This window comes from Notechis scutatus, chromosome 15, assembly GCF_049901735.1.
Source record: "Notechis scutatus isolate UNSWTSFEM ecotype Mainland chromosome 15, rNotScu1.2, whole genome shotgun sequence".
In the NCBI taxonomy this organism is placed as follows: domain Eukaryota; kingdom Metazoa; phylum Chordata; class Lepidosauria; order Squamata; family Elapidae; genus Notechis; species Notechis scutatus.
Genome location: NC_142023.1, coordinates 3,291,252 through 3,304,229, shown reverse-complemented (window position 1 = coordinate 3,304,229; position 12,978 = coordinate 3,291,252). Strand labels below are relative to the sequence as shown.

The following is a 12,978-nucleotide window of genomic DNA, read 5'->3' as shown; positions in this document are numbered from 1 at the left end:
GAGAAGGAGGAGGAGGAGGAGGAGGAGAAGAAGAAGAAGAAGATATTTTCTTATATGTACCCATTTCATGTATTCATAACTATGTATACACTTATACTTATTATCTTGTAAACAATTGGCAAATCAAATAAAGAGCAGCAGACACAGAACCAGTTGTGTGTCTCCTGCTGTTTGACCTGCCCGACCGCCCGGGCTCTTGCCTGACCTTTATTTCCTGCTTTGTTAACTTCAGCTCTTTTGTGCAGCACAGCTGAGGTTGAAAAATCAGTAAAAAAAAAAGGTGTTTTTCAAACGTTGCGCATCCCCGCACAGCACTCATCAGCTGTCCGGGAGGCACAACTTTTGTTGTATTGCACGTGTGCACAGTGCGCGTGTAATAAAACGCAAGTACCGAACTGGTGGTAACACCGGTTGAATCCCACCCCTGCCCAAGCCTGGTAATAACAAAGGCTGTTCTGTCCTAGGCTTTCCCCCAAAAAGCAACAAGACAACTCTTGAGTCCCGACAAAACCTCTTTTATTAAATGAATCTGAATTTAGTTCATTCACATTCAGCAAACAGCTTGGCAAATCGTCTTGCAAAGGTATGGGAATTAGCTCAGACCTTACCTATCTTGGGAAGCTGCCCAGTAAATATTTCCCACGCACAGTGGATCGTACACAGACGCTTTAGACTGGAAAGGGGAATTTTTCTTTAGCTTTTTTTTTTTTTACAATCTCTTCACCTACAGTCGTGTCAACTTTGATCTACCTTTCTTGCTGTGTCAGTGCAGCTAATTAGAAGCACTGATGTGACCTCCTTTGCTTTTAGGACTTCCAAATAAGTTGAATTACAGCTGATTCGCCCACCCACCCCTTCCCAGTTTGCTCCTTTTATTGTTTGGGGGGAAATTTCTTTTTTTAAAAAATAGCATGACTTCTCTCGTTTTTTTTAATGCATGACGAACTTCTGACTTGCTACAGAATGTAGATTCTTTCATTCAGAAATCATTTGTTTATGTCGTCTTCTTCTTTTTTTTAGGAAGTCTATGGAATGATGCCACGGGTAAGCGTCTCTTCAAACGTAGCTTTTGAAAGGGGGGAAAATTGGGACCTGGAAAAAAAATAATAAAAAAGGAGAGAAAAATAGAGATTGATCTGAAGGATCAGTTCATCCTCTCCATCTTAGCCATACGCCATCTTTACCTGTTCAAAATATTAAAAAGATAATCAGCACAACCTTACTCGCATTTATTTGGAAATCCGCGGGTACCAGCTCAGTTATGTCCCCCAACAAAGGAGAAGAAGGGGGAGTTATTTTTTTCTTGCATAATTAAGTCTAGATCAGGGTGTCCAACCTTGGCATTTAAGACTTGTGGACTTCAACTCCTAGAATTCCTCAGCCAGCTTTGCTGGCTGAGGAATTCTAGGAGTTGAAGTCCACAAGTCTTAAAGTTGCCAAGGTTGGACACCCCTGGTCTAGATATTCAAAAAGTTCGTAGCTTCTGTTGAGCGAGTCTGAACTTCTCTCCCCCCCCACCCTCCCCGGTTAATTATTCAAACAGGATGAAGCAGATTCCAAGACCTCATCTCCTTGGAAGGTAATTTTCCTTCGGAAATAACTCTTTAACTGGGGTGGGGGGCCTAAAAGGAGAAGAGAACGTATCTTTATTTACTGTTTTTGTGCAGTTAATGGGACTTTTTGTAATTTCTTGCTTTCAATTCCTGTTCTGTCTCCAGTCTGCGCGAATGATGGTACACACAGTAGCAACATTCAACTCCATCAAGGTAAGGATCAAGCTCCACCACTGAATGGAAACAGTTCCAAAAGATCCGACTTTTCAAATTCCATCCACTTTAAAAACTTAATGCAGGGAGTCCTCGACTGTATTAATGGAGCCCCAAATTTCTATTGTTAAGTGAGACATTCGTCAAGTGAGATTTGCCCTACTTTACAACCTTTTCCTGCCACAGTTAAGTGAATCACCGCAGTTGGTAAGTTAATTAACCCGGTTGTTAAGCGAATCTGACTTCCCCGTTGACTTTGCTTGTCAGAAGGTTGCAAAAGGGGATCGCGTGGCCTTAGAATAGAATAGAATGACAGAGTTGGAGGTCTTCTAGTCCAACCCCCTGCCTAGGCAGGGAACCCTACCTGTTGTGGTTAGCCGGCAGCAGGTGCGGACGGCTGAGGAGAGCGAGGACTCAGATGAGGGGCCAGGGCCATCAGGGAGTGGACTGCTGCCTTCAGAGATTGTGGGGGGCTGGCAGCAGCGATGAGGAGGCTCCCGAGGAGCCTGTGCCAAGTGCGCGTGTGCACAGGATTGCTCGCAGGAAAGAGCAGCTGCAACAGCACGGGCGATTTGGGAGTAAGGCTGCAATGGCCCCTCCTTCAAGAAGATAAAAGGCAGCTGTGAATTGGACGCTCTTTGCAGGAAGCAAAGACGTTTTGAAACTCAGCCTCGTGGACATTGCAGTATCTTAGTTGGTATTTGAAGACTCTTGTGTTGTCAAATATTTCTTATCTGTGATTCTTGGCAGCCTCGCACAGTCTTGGCGAGGCTCGTGCTTATCAAAGTTGATTAGTTTGCAGCAGCCTTTTAACCGGGGATTCGTAAGAATCATTCAAAGGTTTCTGTTCCCTTTGGTTCGTGTTTGTTTTATTGGGAAAGGGCTTGGGTCAGAACACTACCTTGGGACGCAGCAACAGTCATAAGTATGAATCAGTTGCCAAGCGTCTGAATTTTGGACACGTAATCATGGGGATGCTACAAAAGTAACTGTAAAATGTCATAAGTCACTTGGAAACCTGACACCATCATTTTGGCAGTGGTTTGCCATCCAAGCTTGTTTCGATTTGGTTTCTGAACGTTTCATTACCAGACTGGGTAAACAACATCAGCCGGATTTTCTTGCTCTGCTTTCCTTAGCTCAGGGGTCTTCAGACATGACATCTTTAAGACTTTTGGACTTCATCTCCCAGAATTCCTCCTCCAGTCATGTTAGCTCAGGAATTCTGGGAGTTGAAGGCCACAAGTCTTAAATGGCCGATGTTGAAGGCCCCCATGTTAGATGGCCTTCAAACTTGACAGCTTTAAGACTTGTGGACTTCATCTCCCAGAATTCCTCCTCCAGTCATGTTAGCTCAGGAATTCTGGGAGTTGAAGTCCACCAGTTTTAAACTTGCCAAGTTGGAAGACTCTTGCCTTAGCTTACAAATTACTTGCGTTCAGAAGGCCTTTAATTAAGCCTTCATTCCTTTAAAGGACATTGCTGCATGTCTTGCGTTGATATACTCTCTTCTTTTATTTTCTTCTTTCGTTCTCCAGGAGCTGAACGAGCGCTGGCGAGCTCTACAGCAGCTGGCCGAAGAGAGGAGCCAGCTGTTGGGAAGCGCCCATGAGGTCCAGCGGTTCCACAGGTGAGGAGAGAGCTGCTGCTGTGACCTGCCATATCCCTCCTAACTGGATCTGATAGGCTGCTGCCCAGCCAGAATTGAAAGGCCACGATTGGCCCGGTTGAGTTTTTGGGCTGATTGGGGGGGAAAGGATTTTGCCTTCGATGTCCGTGCATGCGGCTTGCCTGTCCAGACCACCTGCCCAAAAGGGCTGGACAACGTCGGAGCTCTTATCCATATTATTGTGGCCTTCCAGAGATGCCGACGAGACCAAGGAATGGATCGAAGAGAAGAATCAGGCCCTGAACACCGACAATTACGGGCACGATCTGGCGAGCGTGCAGGCCCTTCAACGCAAGCATGAGGGCTTTGAGAGAGACCTGGCAGCCCTTGGGGACAAGGTAAGAGAGGATCGTGGATTGGAACAGAATAGAATAGAAATATGGAATGGAATAGGAATAGTAGTTAGAGTAGAATAAGAAATAAAATGGAATAAGAAATAGAAATAGAATAAGAAATTGAAATGGAATGGAACGGAATAGGATAGGAAATGGAATAGAATAAGAAATAGAAATAGAGCTGGAAGGGACTTTGGAGGTCTTCTAGTCCAGCCCCCTGCCTATGTAGGAAACTCTACACTGCTATCGTGTCACCCCTAATTCTTCTTTTCTTGAGACTAGCCAAACCCCAAAACTAGAAAAAAAATCTCTCTTTTTTTAGGGCCAAAAATATTCCATCCTTCCTGATCACCTCTCTCTCTCCTCCCTCTCCCCCCCCTTTCTCTCTCTCTCTCTCTCCCTCTCTCTCTCTCTCCAGGTCAACTCTCTGGGAGAAACGGCAGAGCGGCTGATCCAGTCCCACCCCGAATCATCGGAAGATCTCCAGGAAAAATGCACAGAACTGAACCAGGCTTGGAACAGCCTTGGGAAACGGGCCAACCAGCGCAAAGAGAAGCTGGGCGAGTCCCACGACCTGCAGCGCTTCCTCAGCGACTTCAGGTGGGCTCAGGGGCAAAGGCTCAGGGTCTCCGCCACCCCCACTACCTCCCCGGAGACCTGCCTGTGTAACCGGGTTGCTCTCTTCCTTACTCTTTGCCCAGGGACCTCATGTCTTGGATCAACGGGATCCGAGGCCTCGTGTCCTCCGATGAGCTGGCCAAGGACGTGACCGGAGCAGAAGCCTTATTGGAGAGACACCAAGTACGTGAAGGTTCCCCCTACAGCGTGAAGACCCCAGACCCGCTTTTAAAACCTGCGCTAGGATAGCTGAAAGGGACAAGTGGTAGCTCAGGCGGCTAAGACGCTGAGCTTGTCAATCAGAAAGGCTGGCAGTTCAAGCGGTTTGAATCCCTAGCACCATGTCACGGAGTGAGCTCCTGTTACTTGTCCCAGCTTCTGCCAACCTAGCAGTTTGAAAGCATGTAAAAAAATGCAGGTAGAAAAATAGGGACCCCTTTGGTGGGAAGGGAAACAGCGTTCCGTGTGCCTTCAAAGGCGTTTAGTCATGCCGGACACATGACCACCACAGAGATGTCTTCGGATGATGTCTTTGTAATGGAGTGGAGCACCGCCCCCCTAGAGCCGGAAACGACCAGCCCGTATTGCGAGGGAAACGTCGTTGACCTAGGATAGCTGAGGCCCGTTTTCTGCAGCTTCTTGGATGACCCTTGGATTAGTCTCCCGAGTCCTCGGACATTGGCCTAAAACTGCCCATTGCTGACGGGGACAAATTTAAACAACATTTCGGCCGTTTTTAGAGGTCTTTAGGAATTAGCATCAAAAAAAATGTGTCTCGCTGTTCCCTAAATGCTGTGGTTTCTATGGCTGTAGGTGGGTCTCTTAGAAAGCCAGGGATTTGCCCCCCCACCTCTCCCTTCTATAAGCCCAAGCACCTGCCTGCCCACTGCTGACCTTCCTGAGAAGGTCTTCCCCCCCGCAAGCCCTTGCATCTCGCTCCCTTTCAGGAACACCGCACCGAAATCGACGCCAGAGCAGGCACCTTCCAGGCCTTTGAGCAGTTCGGGCAGCAGCTCCTGGCCCGTGGCCACTACGCCAGCCCTGAGATCAAGGAGAAGCTGGACATCCTTGACCAGGAACGAGCCGACTTGGAAAAGGCCTGGGCCCAACGTCGAATGATGTTGGACCAGTGCCTGGAATTGCAGGTAAGGTTCCGTGTGGCCAAAAATCCAACCCTTTCTTCCCCTTCGGGTGGCCGAGCTTAGTTCCTGGAACGTAGCCTCCGGCCACGTCTCCTCAAAAGGCAGCTGGGCCTTACTCAGGATGACAACCAGGGTGCTTGTGATGACCCAGGGTGGGATACAAAACAAGCACAGTCGCAGAAAACAGGTGAAGCCCCTTTTATTCCTTCACCTTGCTTCCAAGCTCCGAATATCTTTTGATGGAAGACAAAAAAACTCCCACACAAACAGTTACACGAAGAAGGGAAAAAGCAACACAAACCAGGCAAGATAAGGGCTGGAGGATGCCCACAGATAACACACACTAGGAAGGATGCCAAACTCAGAGAGGAACCATAAACTAGAGATAATTCCACGCTTTTTTTCCAGCGTTCGCCCGTACACAGGTCCATACTGTTAATTCACTTGTCACAGCTGCAGCCCATGAAGAAGATCAAGGCCCTCTCCTCCCGAGGAGACCACATCTCTCCCTTATCCTCTCCTCCCTGCGTGCCCCAGGATGGATAGTGGATGGGCCTGGGTCCTCCTCTGACTGCCCAGCCGGCCTCTGCCCTTCCCCAGCCTCCTCCACAACCTCCGGAGCCACCCTTCCACTCCCTGTCGGCTGTTCCTCCTCTCCCTCAGAGTCAGTCTCCACCAGGGGCCAGGACAGTGCTAACCACAAGGAGGAGGCAGAGGGGTTTGATGAACCGGTGTAATAAAAACAGCCTCGTTTTAAACATAGGGGAAAAAAGGCTAAAGAGATCATTATCGATTTCAGAAAAGGCAGGCACAGCCACACACCTCCTCTGTGTAGTGAGATACCTGTGGAGAGGAGAAGGCTGGCCACAACACGGGATTGACACACCACCTGGGGCTAAACTGGGTACATGTCACCCATGTTTCACTGATGGGTTTTGTCTTTGTGTTCAGCTCTTCCACAGGGACTGTGAGCAGGCGGAGAACTGGATGGCCGCACGGGAGGCCTTTTTGAATACCGAAGATAAGGGGGACTCTCTGGACAGCGTGGAAGCCCTGATCAAGAAGCACGAAGACTTCGACAAGGCCATCAATGTCCAGGTGGGGTTGCTTGTGAAGCTGTGACAAACACAGAAATGACTACAAAGCGTTCTTTTGATTAGTACATCAAAGTAATAAAATGCAGCAATACAAAGGAAAATGAAGATAATAGCAACGGCGCTTACTTATATACTGCTTTGTAGTGCTTTACAAGTCCTCTCAAAGCAGTTTACAGAGTCAGCCTCTTGCCCCCAACAATTTTGGGTCCTCATTTTACCCACCTCGGAAGGATGGAAGGCTGAGTCAGCCTGGAGCCTGGTGGGATTCGATCTGCCAAATTGCAGTGGGAGTAGATTGCAGTACTGCACTCTAAGCACTGCGCCACCGAGGCTCCATAATGGGAAAATAAAGGAAGGAAAGGGGAAGAGAAAAAGAAAAGGCATTGACTTCCAACTCCTTTGGGTGCCGTAAAATAAGGTAGCAACGTAAAACCTCAAGCTTCTACGTTTACAAGCACAAAGCCCAGAAGTGGTTTCCAAGTGGAAACGAAAAACTAATGGCGTTCTTTTCTTTAATCGAAGTGATCCATTTAGCCATCTCTGCTAACTAATTATGGGCAGTGTGTCCTTGCTCAAAAACTAGGCCGCTGTCTTGTGTTTGGCACAGCCAGCGTGAGAGTGACAGCGATTGCTTTTCAGAGTAGAATAGAATAGAATTCTTTATCGGCCAAGTGTGATTGGACACACACAAGGAATTAGTGCGCATCCTTTTTCCACTACGCAAACCTCGCTCCGGCTTCGCTGCGAAGGCACCCCCATCCCGGTGCCTGACATTCTTCCAATGTATCCTTTTGATTTTTATGTAGGAGGAAAAGATCGCCGCCCTCCAGTCCTTTGCCGACCAGCTGATTTCCACTGACCATTACGCGAAAGGGGTCATTGCCACCAGGCGCCACGAGGTGCTGGACAGGTGAGTGGGCTTCTGGGTCTGGGTCATTCCCTTGGCCCAAGAGGGGTCTGCAACCTTAAACACCCAAAGAGCCATTTGGACCCGTTTCCCACAGAAAAGAAAACACTGGGAACCACAAAATCTGGGTGGGCGTGGCCAACTCAATGTCACGCCCACCCAGTCATATGACACACACCTGCCCACCATACCTACTCAGGTTTTGTGGCTCACGGTGTTTTCTGTGGGAAATGGGTCTCTCTCTCTCTCTCTCTCTCCTTCCCTCCCTCTATTTCTGTTTTTTGTGTTTTACCTTCTCAGGCCAGACGAGGAGTGACTGGGAGGGGGAGGGCGAGGGGCAGGGCCAGCCAGTGGTAGGACCACCCAACAGGGAGCCATAGCAGAGGACCCAAAGAGCTGCCTGCAGCTCTGGAGCCGTGAGTTGCTGACACCTGCTGCCTGGCCCTTGGCGTGTTGGCAAGTCCTCCCCGTGTCACGATTCCAGCAATCGCTCTAATGAAATCATGATTCTCGAGCCAAACTTCAAAAAACTTCAAAGGATCGATTAGAGGCGACATACTGGCCCTGCCCTGTATGAAGCCAACTCTTGGCATACGTCATTTACTGTGACCCTGTTTCCCCCCCTGCCCCCTGGGTGTGTCATAAATCAGGTTCTCCAATTGAGCACCTTTCACGGGCTAGGTGTCATCAATCAACGTTTTCCAATTAAACATATTCCTGGGCAAAAGCTCTGGTATTTTAGTTACAATCTTTTAATGATAAGAGTTGGAATGTAGTTTCGCTTTCCCCCCCTTTTTTATGGCAACTACTAAAACAGGCACAGGAATGTTTTATGAGTGGACGCCCCGATGCAAAGGAAGGTGGTTCCTTTCCACAGGTGGCGCCGGCTGAAAGCTCAGATGATCGAAAAGAGGTCTAAGCTCGGGGAATCCCAAACGCTGCAGCAGTTCAGCCGAGACGTGGACGAAATCGAGGCCTGGATCAGTGAGAAGCTTCAGACAGCAAGTGACGAATCCTACAAAGATCCCACCAATATTCAGGTGAGGCCCCGCTTGGGACCCCCAAACTGGAAGGCAGGTGGGTTGTGGCTGGCCACGAAAGGTCCTCAAAACCAGATTTATGGTGTAAACAGGAGCAGTGCATGTAGTTCTCGACTTACAATGGTTCATTTAGTGAACGTTCGAAGTTGCAACAGTACTGGAAAAAATGTGACTTAACGACAGTTTTTCACGCTTACGACCATTTGCGGTGTCCCCATGGTCACGTGGTGAAAATTTGGGTGTTTGGCAACTGACTCACATTTATGACGGTGTCCCGGAATCAACGTTTTGTTAACCTTCTGACAGAAGCCAGCTTCGCTTAACAACTGTGTCACTAATTTAACACCTGCAGCGATTCCCTTAAGAAACGCTGGCAGGAAAGGTGGTCAAATGATGGAAAATTCACTGAACAGATGTCTCGCTTAATGGCAGACAGTTTGGGCTCTACTGTTGTCAGTCGAGGACTACCTGTGCGGTCATAAGTCTCTTTTTCAGCACTGATGTGACTTTGAATGGTTGCTACGCAAATAATTGTAAGTCAAGGTCCACCTGTATCTGGAATTACCTGAAAATTTTTAAGAATAGCAAAACTTGCCTTCCCTTGTAAGTCCTAAAATGGATTGGACTGGATCCTATTAGACCAGTGGTGGCTAATCTTTTTGGGCTCCCGTGGCAAAAATTGCGAGCGCATCCAGAAGGCAATGCGCGCCGCCCCCCTGCGCATGCAAACCCTCCTCCCCATGCCTCTGTTACCTGCACTGCACATGGGTGTGCCTCACAGCTGATTTCCGGTTCATTTGAGGCCTTTTTCGCCCTCCTGGAGGTGCCCGTTTTCAGCCTCCAGAGGGCCTCTGGAGCCCGGAGGAGGCCATTTTCGCCCTCCTGGGCGGCTCGAAGGAAAGCCTCTGCAGCCTTTGGAAGCCCAAAAACGGGGCCCGTTTCGACACTTCTGATATTTCAGGAAGGCCCGTTGTTGAGGTAATTCCCCGTTAGGAGAATGAGCGCACGCAGGGAGACGTAGTGAGAGTGGTGAAGAATAACACACAACCAGCACACGGATACACTGTATAGTAAAATGTAGGTTTTTTACTTCCAGCAAAACCGTTTAAGCAAAGTCCAACAAGCAGTCCAAGTCATTCACGGTTAAAGCAGTCAGTTTTCAGTCCAGGGATAATCCAATAACAAAGTCCAGTATCATAATCAGTTCAGTAACAGACTTACATCAAATGCAAGAATAACGATGATCAGTAACAGTCAATAGGGAAATGCAGGAACACACTCTCAGCAACAACAGAACAACCCAAGTTTCTGGCTCCATCTTATGGCCATTTGAGGAACCACACCCAATTACAATTTTAGCATTCCCTTAAAGAGACAGTATCAAAATGTGTATCCTGGTTTATATATTTTCCAACCCAACTGTTAGGTGACTTAACATTCCTTACACCCATTTTTCAGCCTCCCAAGGCTGCAGAGGCTTCCCTTGAGCCTCAGGGAAGCCGAAAAACAGCCTCAAACGGGCCAAAAATCAGCTGGGGTGGGTTTGTGCGTGCGTAGTGCAGGTAAGTTTGGCTGGAGCTCGCGGGCCCCCACAAATGGTGTTAGATGTTACCTGATGGTTCAACCTTCTCAGCCCTGTTGGGATTACAACTCCCAGAATTCCCCATCAACTTCAACCCTTCCCTTCTGCCCTTCTCATCCAGGAATCCGCCGTAAGTGGTTTTTTTGGGTGGGGGGGAACCCTTTCTTTCCAGACCACTTTTCTCATACACTGAAACCCCAAATGCTACTAGGTATGTTTTCCCTGGGACCAACTCCAGAGTGGCATTAGAATATCCAGTTTTCAAGGCCTTTCGCTCCTCCTACAAAATAAGACTTTCCATTTTGTCCCAAAGGTGTTTTGTTTTTTTCCCCTTCTTCTTTTTCTTCCAAGAGGCAGCTGGATTTTCCGTGTTTTTTTTTTTCTTCTTTGAAGGCATTTCGCTTCTCATCCAAGAAGCTGCTTCAGTTCTGATTGGATGGTGGAGGAATGGAAGGTCTGAATCCAGTCAGAGCTGAAGAAGCTTCTTTGGATGAGCAGCGAAACGCCTTCAAAGGAAAACCAGAAAGTCCAGTTTCCTCTTGATAAAAAAAAGCATGTTTGGGACAACCATGACCTGGAGGATGGAGAATCTCCATAAACCCAGAGTAAAACACCAGGGTTTAACACCAGGAAAGGGGAAGAACCATTCCCTCGCGCCTCATCTTCCATAGGTTCCAGAGTCCGCAGGTGAATAAGAACATAACGAATCCTCTCCTCAATTAGGCTACTATTCAACCCTGGTTCCGAAAGGAGAAAGGATGCTTTTATCTCACAAATGTCTGTGGAGATTTGGGTCATGGTTGTCCCAAAGATCCTTTTTCAAGACTTCCCTCATTTTTCTTCGAAGACGTTTTCAGAGCTGAAGAAGCTTCTTGGATGTGAAACGAAACCAGAAGAAAAACCAGAAAGAAAAACCAGAAAGTCTTGGGAAAAGCACCTTTGGGACAACCATGACCTGGAGGACTGGGAATCTCCGTTAGACAATTTCCCTTTTGCCAATACCTCCTAGCTGCCTGCACGCAGCTCTACCCTCAGAAATTAAATCTGCTTTTTTTTAAAAGAAATGTCATCCCAGAGACTCAAAATTTAAAAATTGCCCTTCCTGGATCAGCAGAGGTCGCATTGATCTATTCTTCTCTTTCTCCCCCCCCGTCTGTTTTTTATAGCTTTCCAAACTCCTGGTAAGTTGAAAGACCCCGACTTAATTTGGCTTCATTTGTGTTGAAGTCTTTTATGTTTCATTCACTCATCTGCTCGTTCGTTCTTCCGTCGTCGTTGTCATATATATATATATTTTTAACCACTCCCTCGGTGATTGCTTGTCGTTTCCTCGCCTTGACATGGACGGTCTTTTGTCTTTCTTGTTAAGTGCCTCTTCCCCCATTAACCTGTTCCACTTTGCAGCATGACCTGCTTGAGTTTTGATGGTGACCTGCTTGCACCCCCTTTATATATAAATATAAATACATATATATATATATGTAATGTATATGTATATTCCACCCAAGAGGAAGGAAGTTGAATCTTCTCTTGTCTCTGTCTTTCAAAACCTTCTGTCTGAGGCTGTCCTCAGCCTCCCCTAAAAATGCCAGATTTGAATTCCTGTTCCGCTCCCCGTGTGAACCGCTTAGAGGGGGCTGTAAAAGCACCGGGAAGCGGTCAGTGGTGGGATTCAAATATTTTTTACCACCAATTGGCAATGGGCTTGGTTTGCGCGTGTCCACACACTTGGCGTGTGCACCAAACGCGCACTTTGCGCGGGCGCAGAGGCGTTCTAGCTCACCTCCTACAAGCCTGCGCTCTCCCGGTCTCTTCAGCAGCTGCCGCGTGGCGCTCTTAACGGCGCAAAGCAACTGCGCTTCAAATTCAGAGTATAACGGTGAGTATGGGAGCCGGGTGGGCCCAACAGCAGAGCGGTGGAGATAACTGGTTCGGTCTCCGCTGCTCCGTCGCTGCTACCGGCTCGGCAGAACTGGGCTGAACCAGTAGAATACCACCCCTGGAAGCAGTATATTAGCCTAAGGGCTAGTGCTAATGCTTCAGGGCACGGTTTCACACTCCTTACCAAAAGCCTTTTTTTGCAAAGGGGCAGAAGGCCTCGAAGCAGCCCGAGGATTGCTCTCCCGATTGCTCACAAAAGCTTTTGGCAGGGAGAAGCCCTTGGGGGGGACGCGGTCTCGTGCTCCTTCAGACTCAACCAAGGCTGCCCGGGGCCCCAAAAGCAGATCGGATGTCCTTTGCAGGCAGCCTCGGTGAGTCAGCTGAGCTGAGCAGGGCCCGCCCAGCCCGCTCAGCCTGGGGGGAGCAGGCGGCGTGGCAGCCCCAGCTGGAAAGAGGGGGAAGAGGGGAATCGGGTTGTGTGAGCAACGGCCCAGCATACACACGCGGGGCTCCACTCGTGCAAGAAAGAAGAGACGCCTTTGGCCAGCAAGTGGGGTCCACTACCGGTTTGGTGATTCGCACATGGGTGTTCACGCGCACCTAACGGGCACGCGCAGCTTTCCACACGGGCTGAGAGGATAAAAGAAGAGAAAGGCGCAAGGACGGGTGGGAGGGCCGATCCTACGCTCTTCTCTTCTTTCTCCCAACTCAGCTGATCGGTTCGAACCAGTAGCATACCCCCACGGCTTTGGACAAAGCGGAGCTGCGTGCGTGCACCAGCTCACCTTGTGTGCAGGTCCGGTTCTGAATAGGCCACGGCCTAAACCTCAAATGAACAAAACAGCGCGGCTCCGTCCCCATAAAGAGACCAAATTAGGAGGGCAGCAGTGGCCTTTTTTTTTCATGTGAACCTCAAACCACCCAATTTTCTGGACCATGGT

General features: G+C 48.6%; 1 protein-coding gene across 11 annotated transcripts in view; it reads left to right on the top strand.

Moving 5' to 3' along the window:
• The window catches only part of SPTAN1 (spectrin alpha, non-erythrocytic 1), a 75,467-nt gene that overhangs the window by 34,949 nt on the left and 27,540 nt on the right, over positions 1–12,978 (top strand). For 6 of the 11 annotated variants that reach the window (XM_087944049.1, XM_087944046.1, XM_087944048.1 and 3 more), the window contains 11 exons: positions 1,021–1,044; positions 1,544–1,579; positions 1,719–1,766; positions 3,305–3,396; positions 3,629–3,773; positions 4,189–4,370; positions 4,472–4,571; positions 5,336–5,533; positions 6,482–6,628; positions 7,434–7,537; positions 8,412–8,574. In XM_087944049.1, coding sequence (XP_087800175.1) covers positions 1,021–1,044; positions 1,544–1,579; positions 1,719–1,766; positions 3,305–3,396; positions 3,629–3,773; positions 4,189–4,370; positions 4,472–4,571; positions 5,336–5,533; positions 6,482–6,628; positions 7,434–7,537; positions 8,412–8,574 — 1,239 coding nt within the window. Of the gene's footprint in view, positions 1–1,020; positions 1,045–1,543; positions 1,580–1,718; positions 1,767–3,304; positions 3,397–3,628; positions 3,774–4,188; positions 4,371–4,471; positions 4,572–5,335; positions 5,534–6,481; positions 6,629–7,433; positions 7,538–8,411; positions 8,575–11,322; positions 11,338–12,978 lie in introns of all 11 variants that reach the window. The other 5 variants (XM_087944041.1, XM_087944039.1, XM_087944047.1 and 2 more) reach the window with 1 other exon arrangement.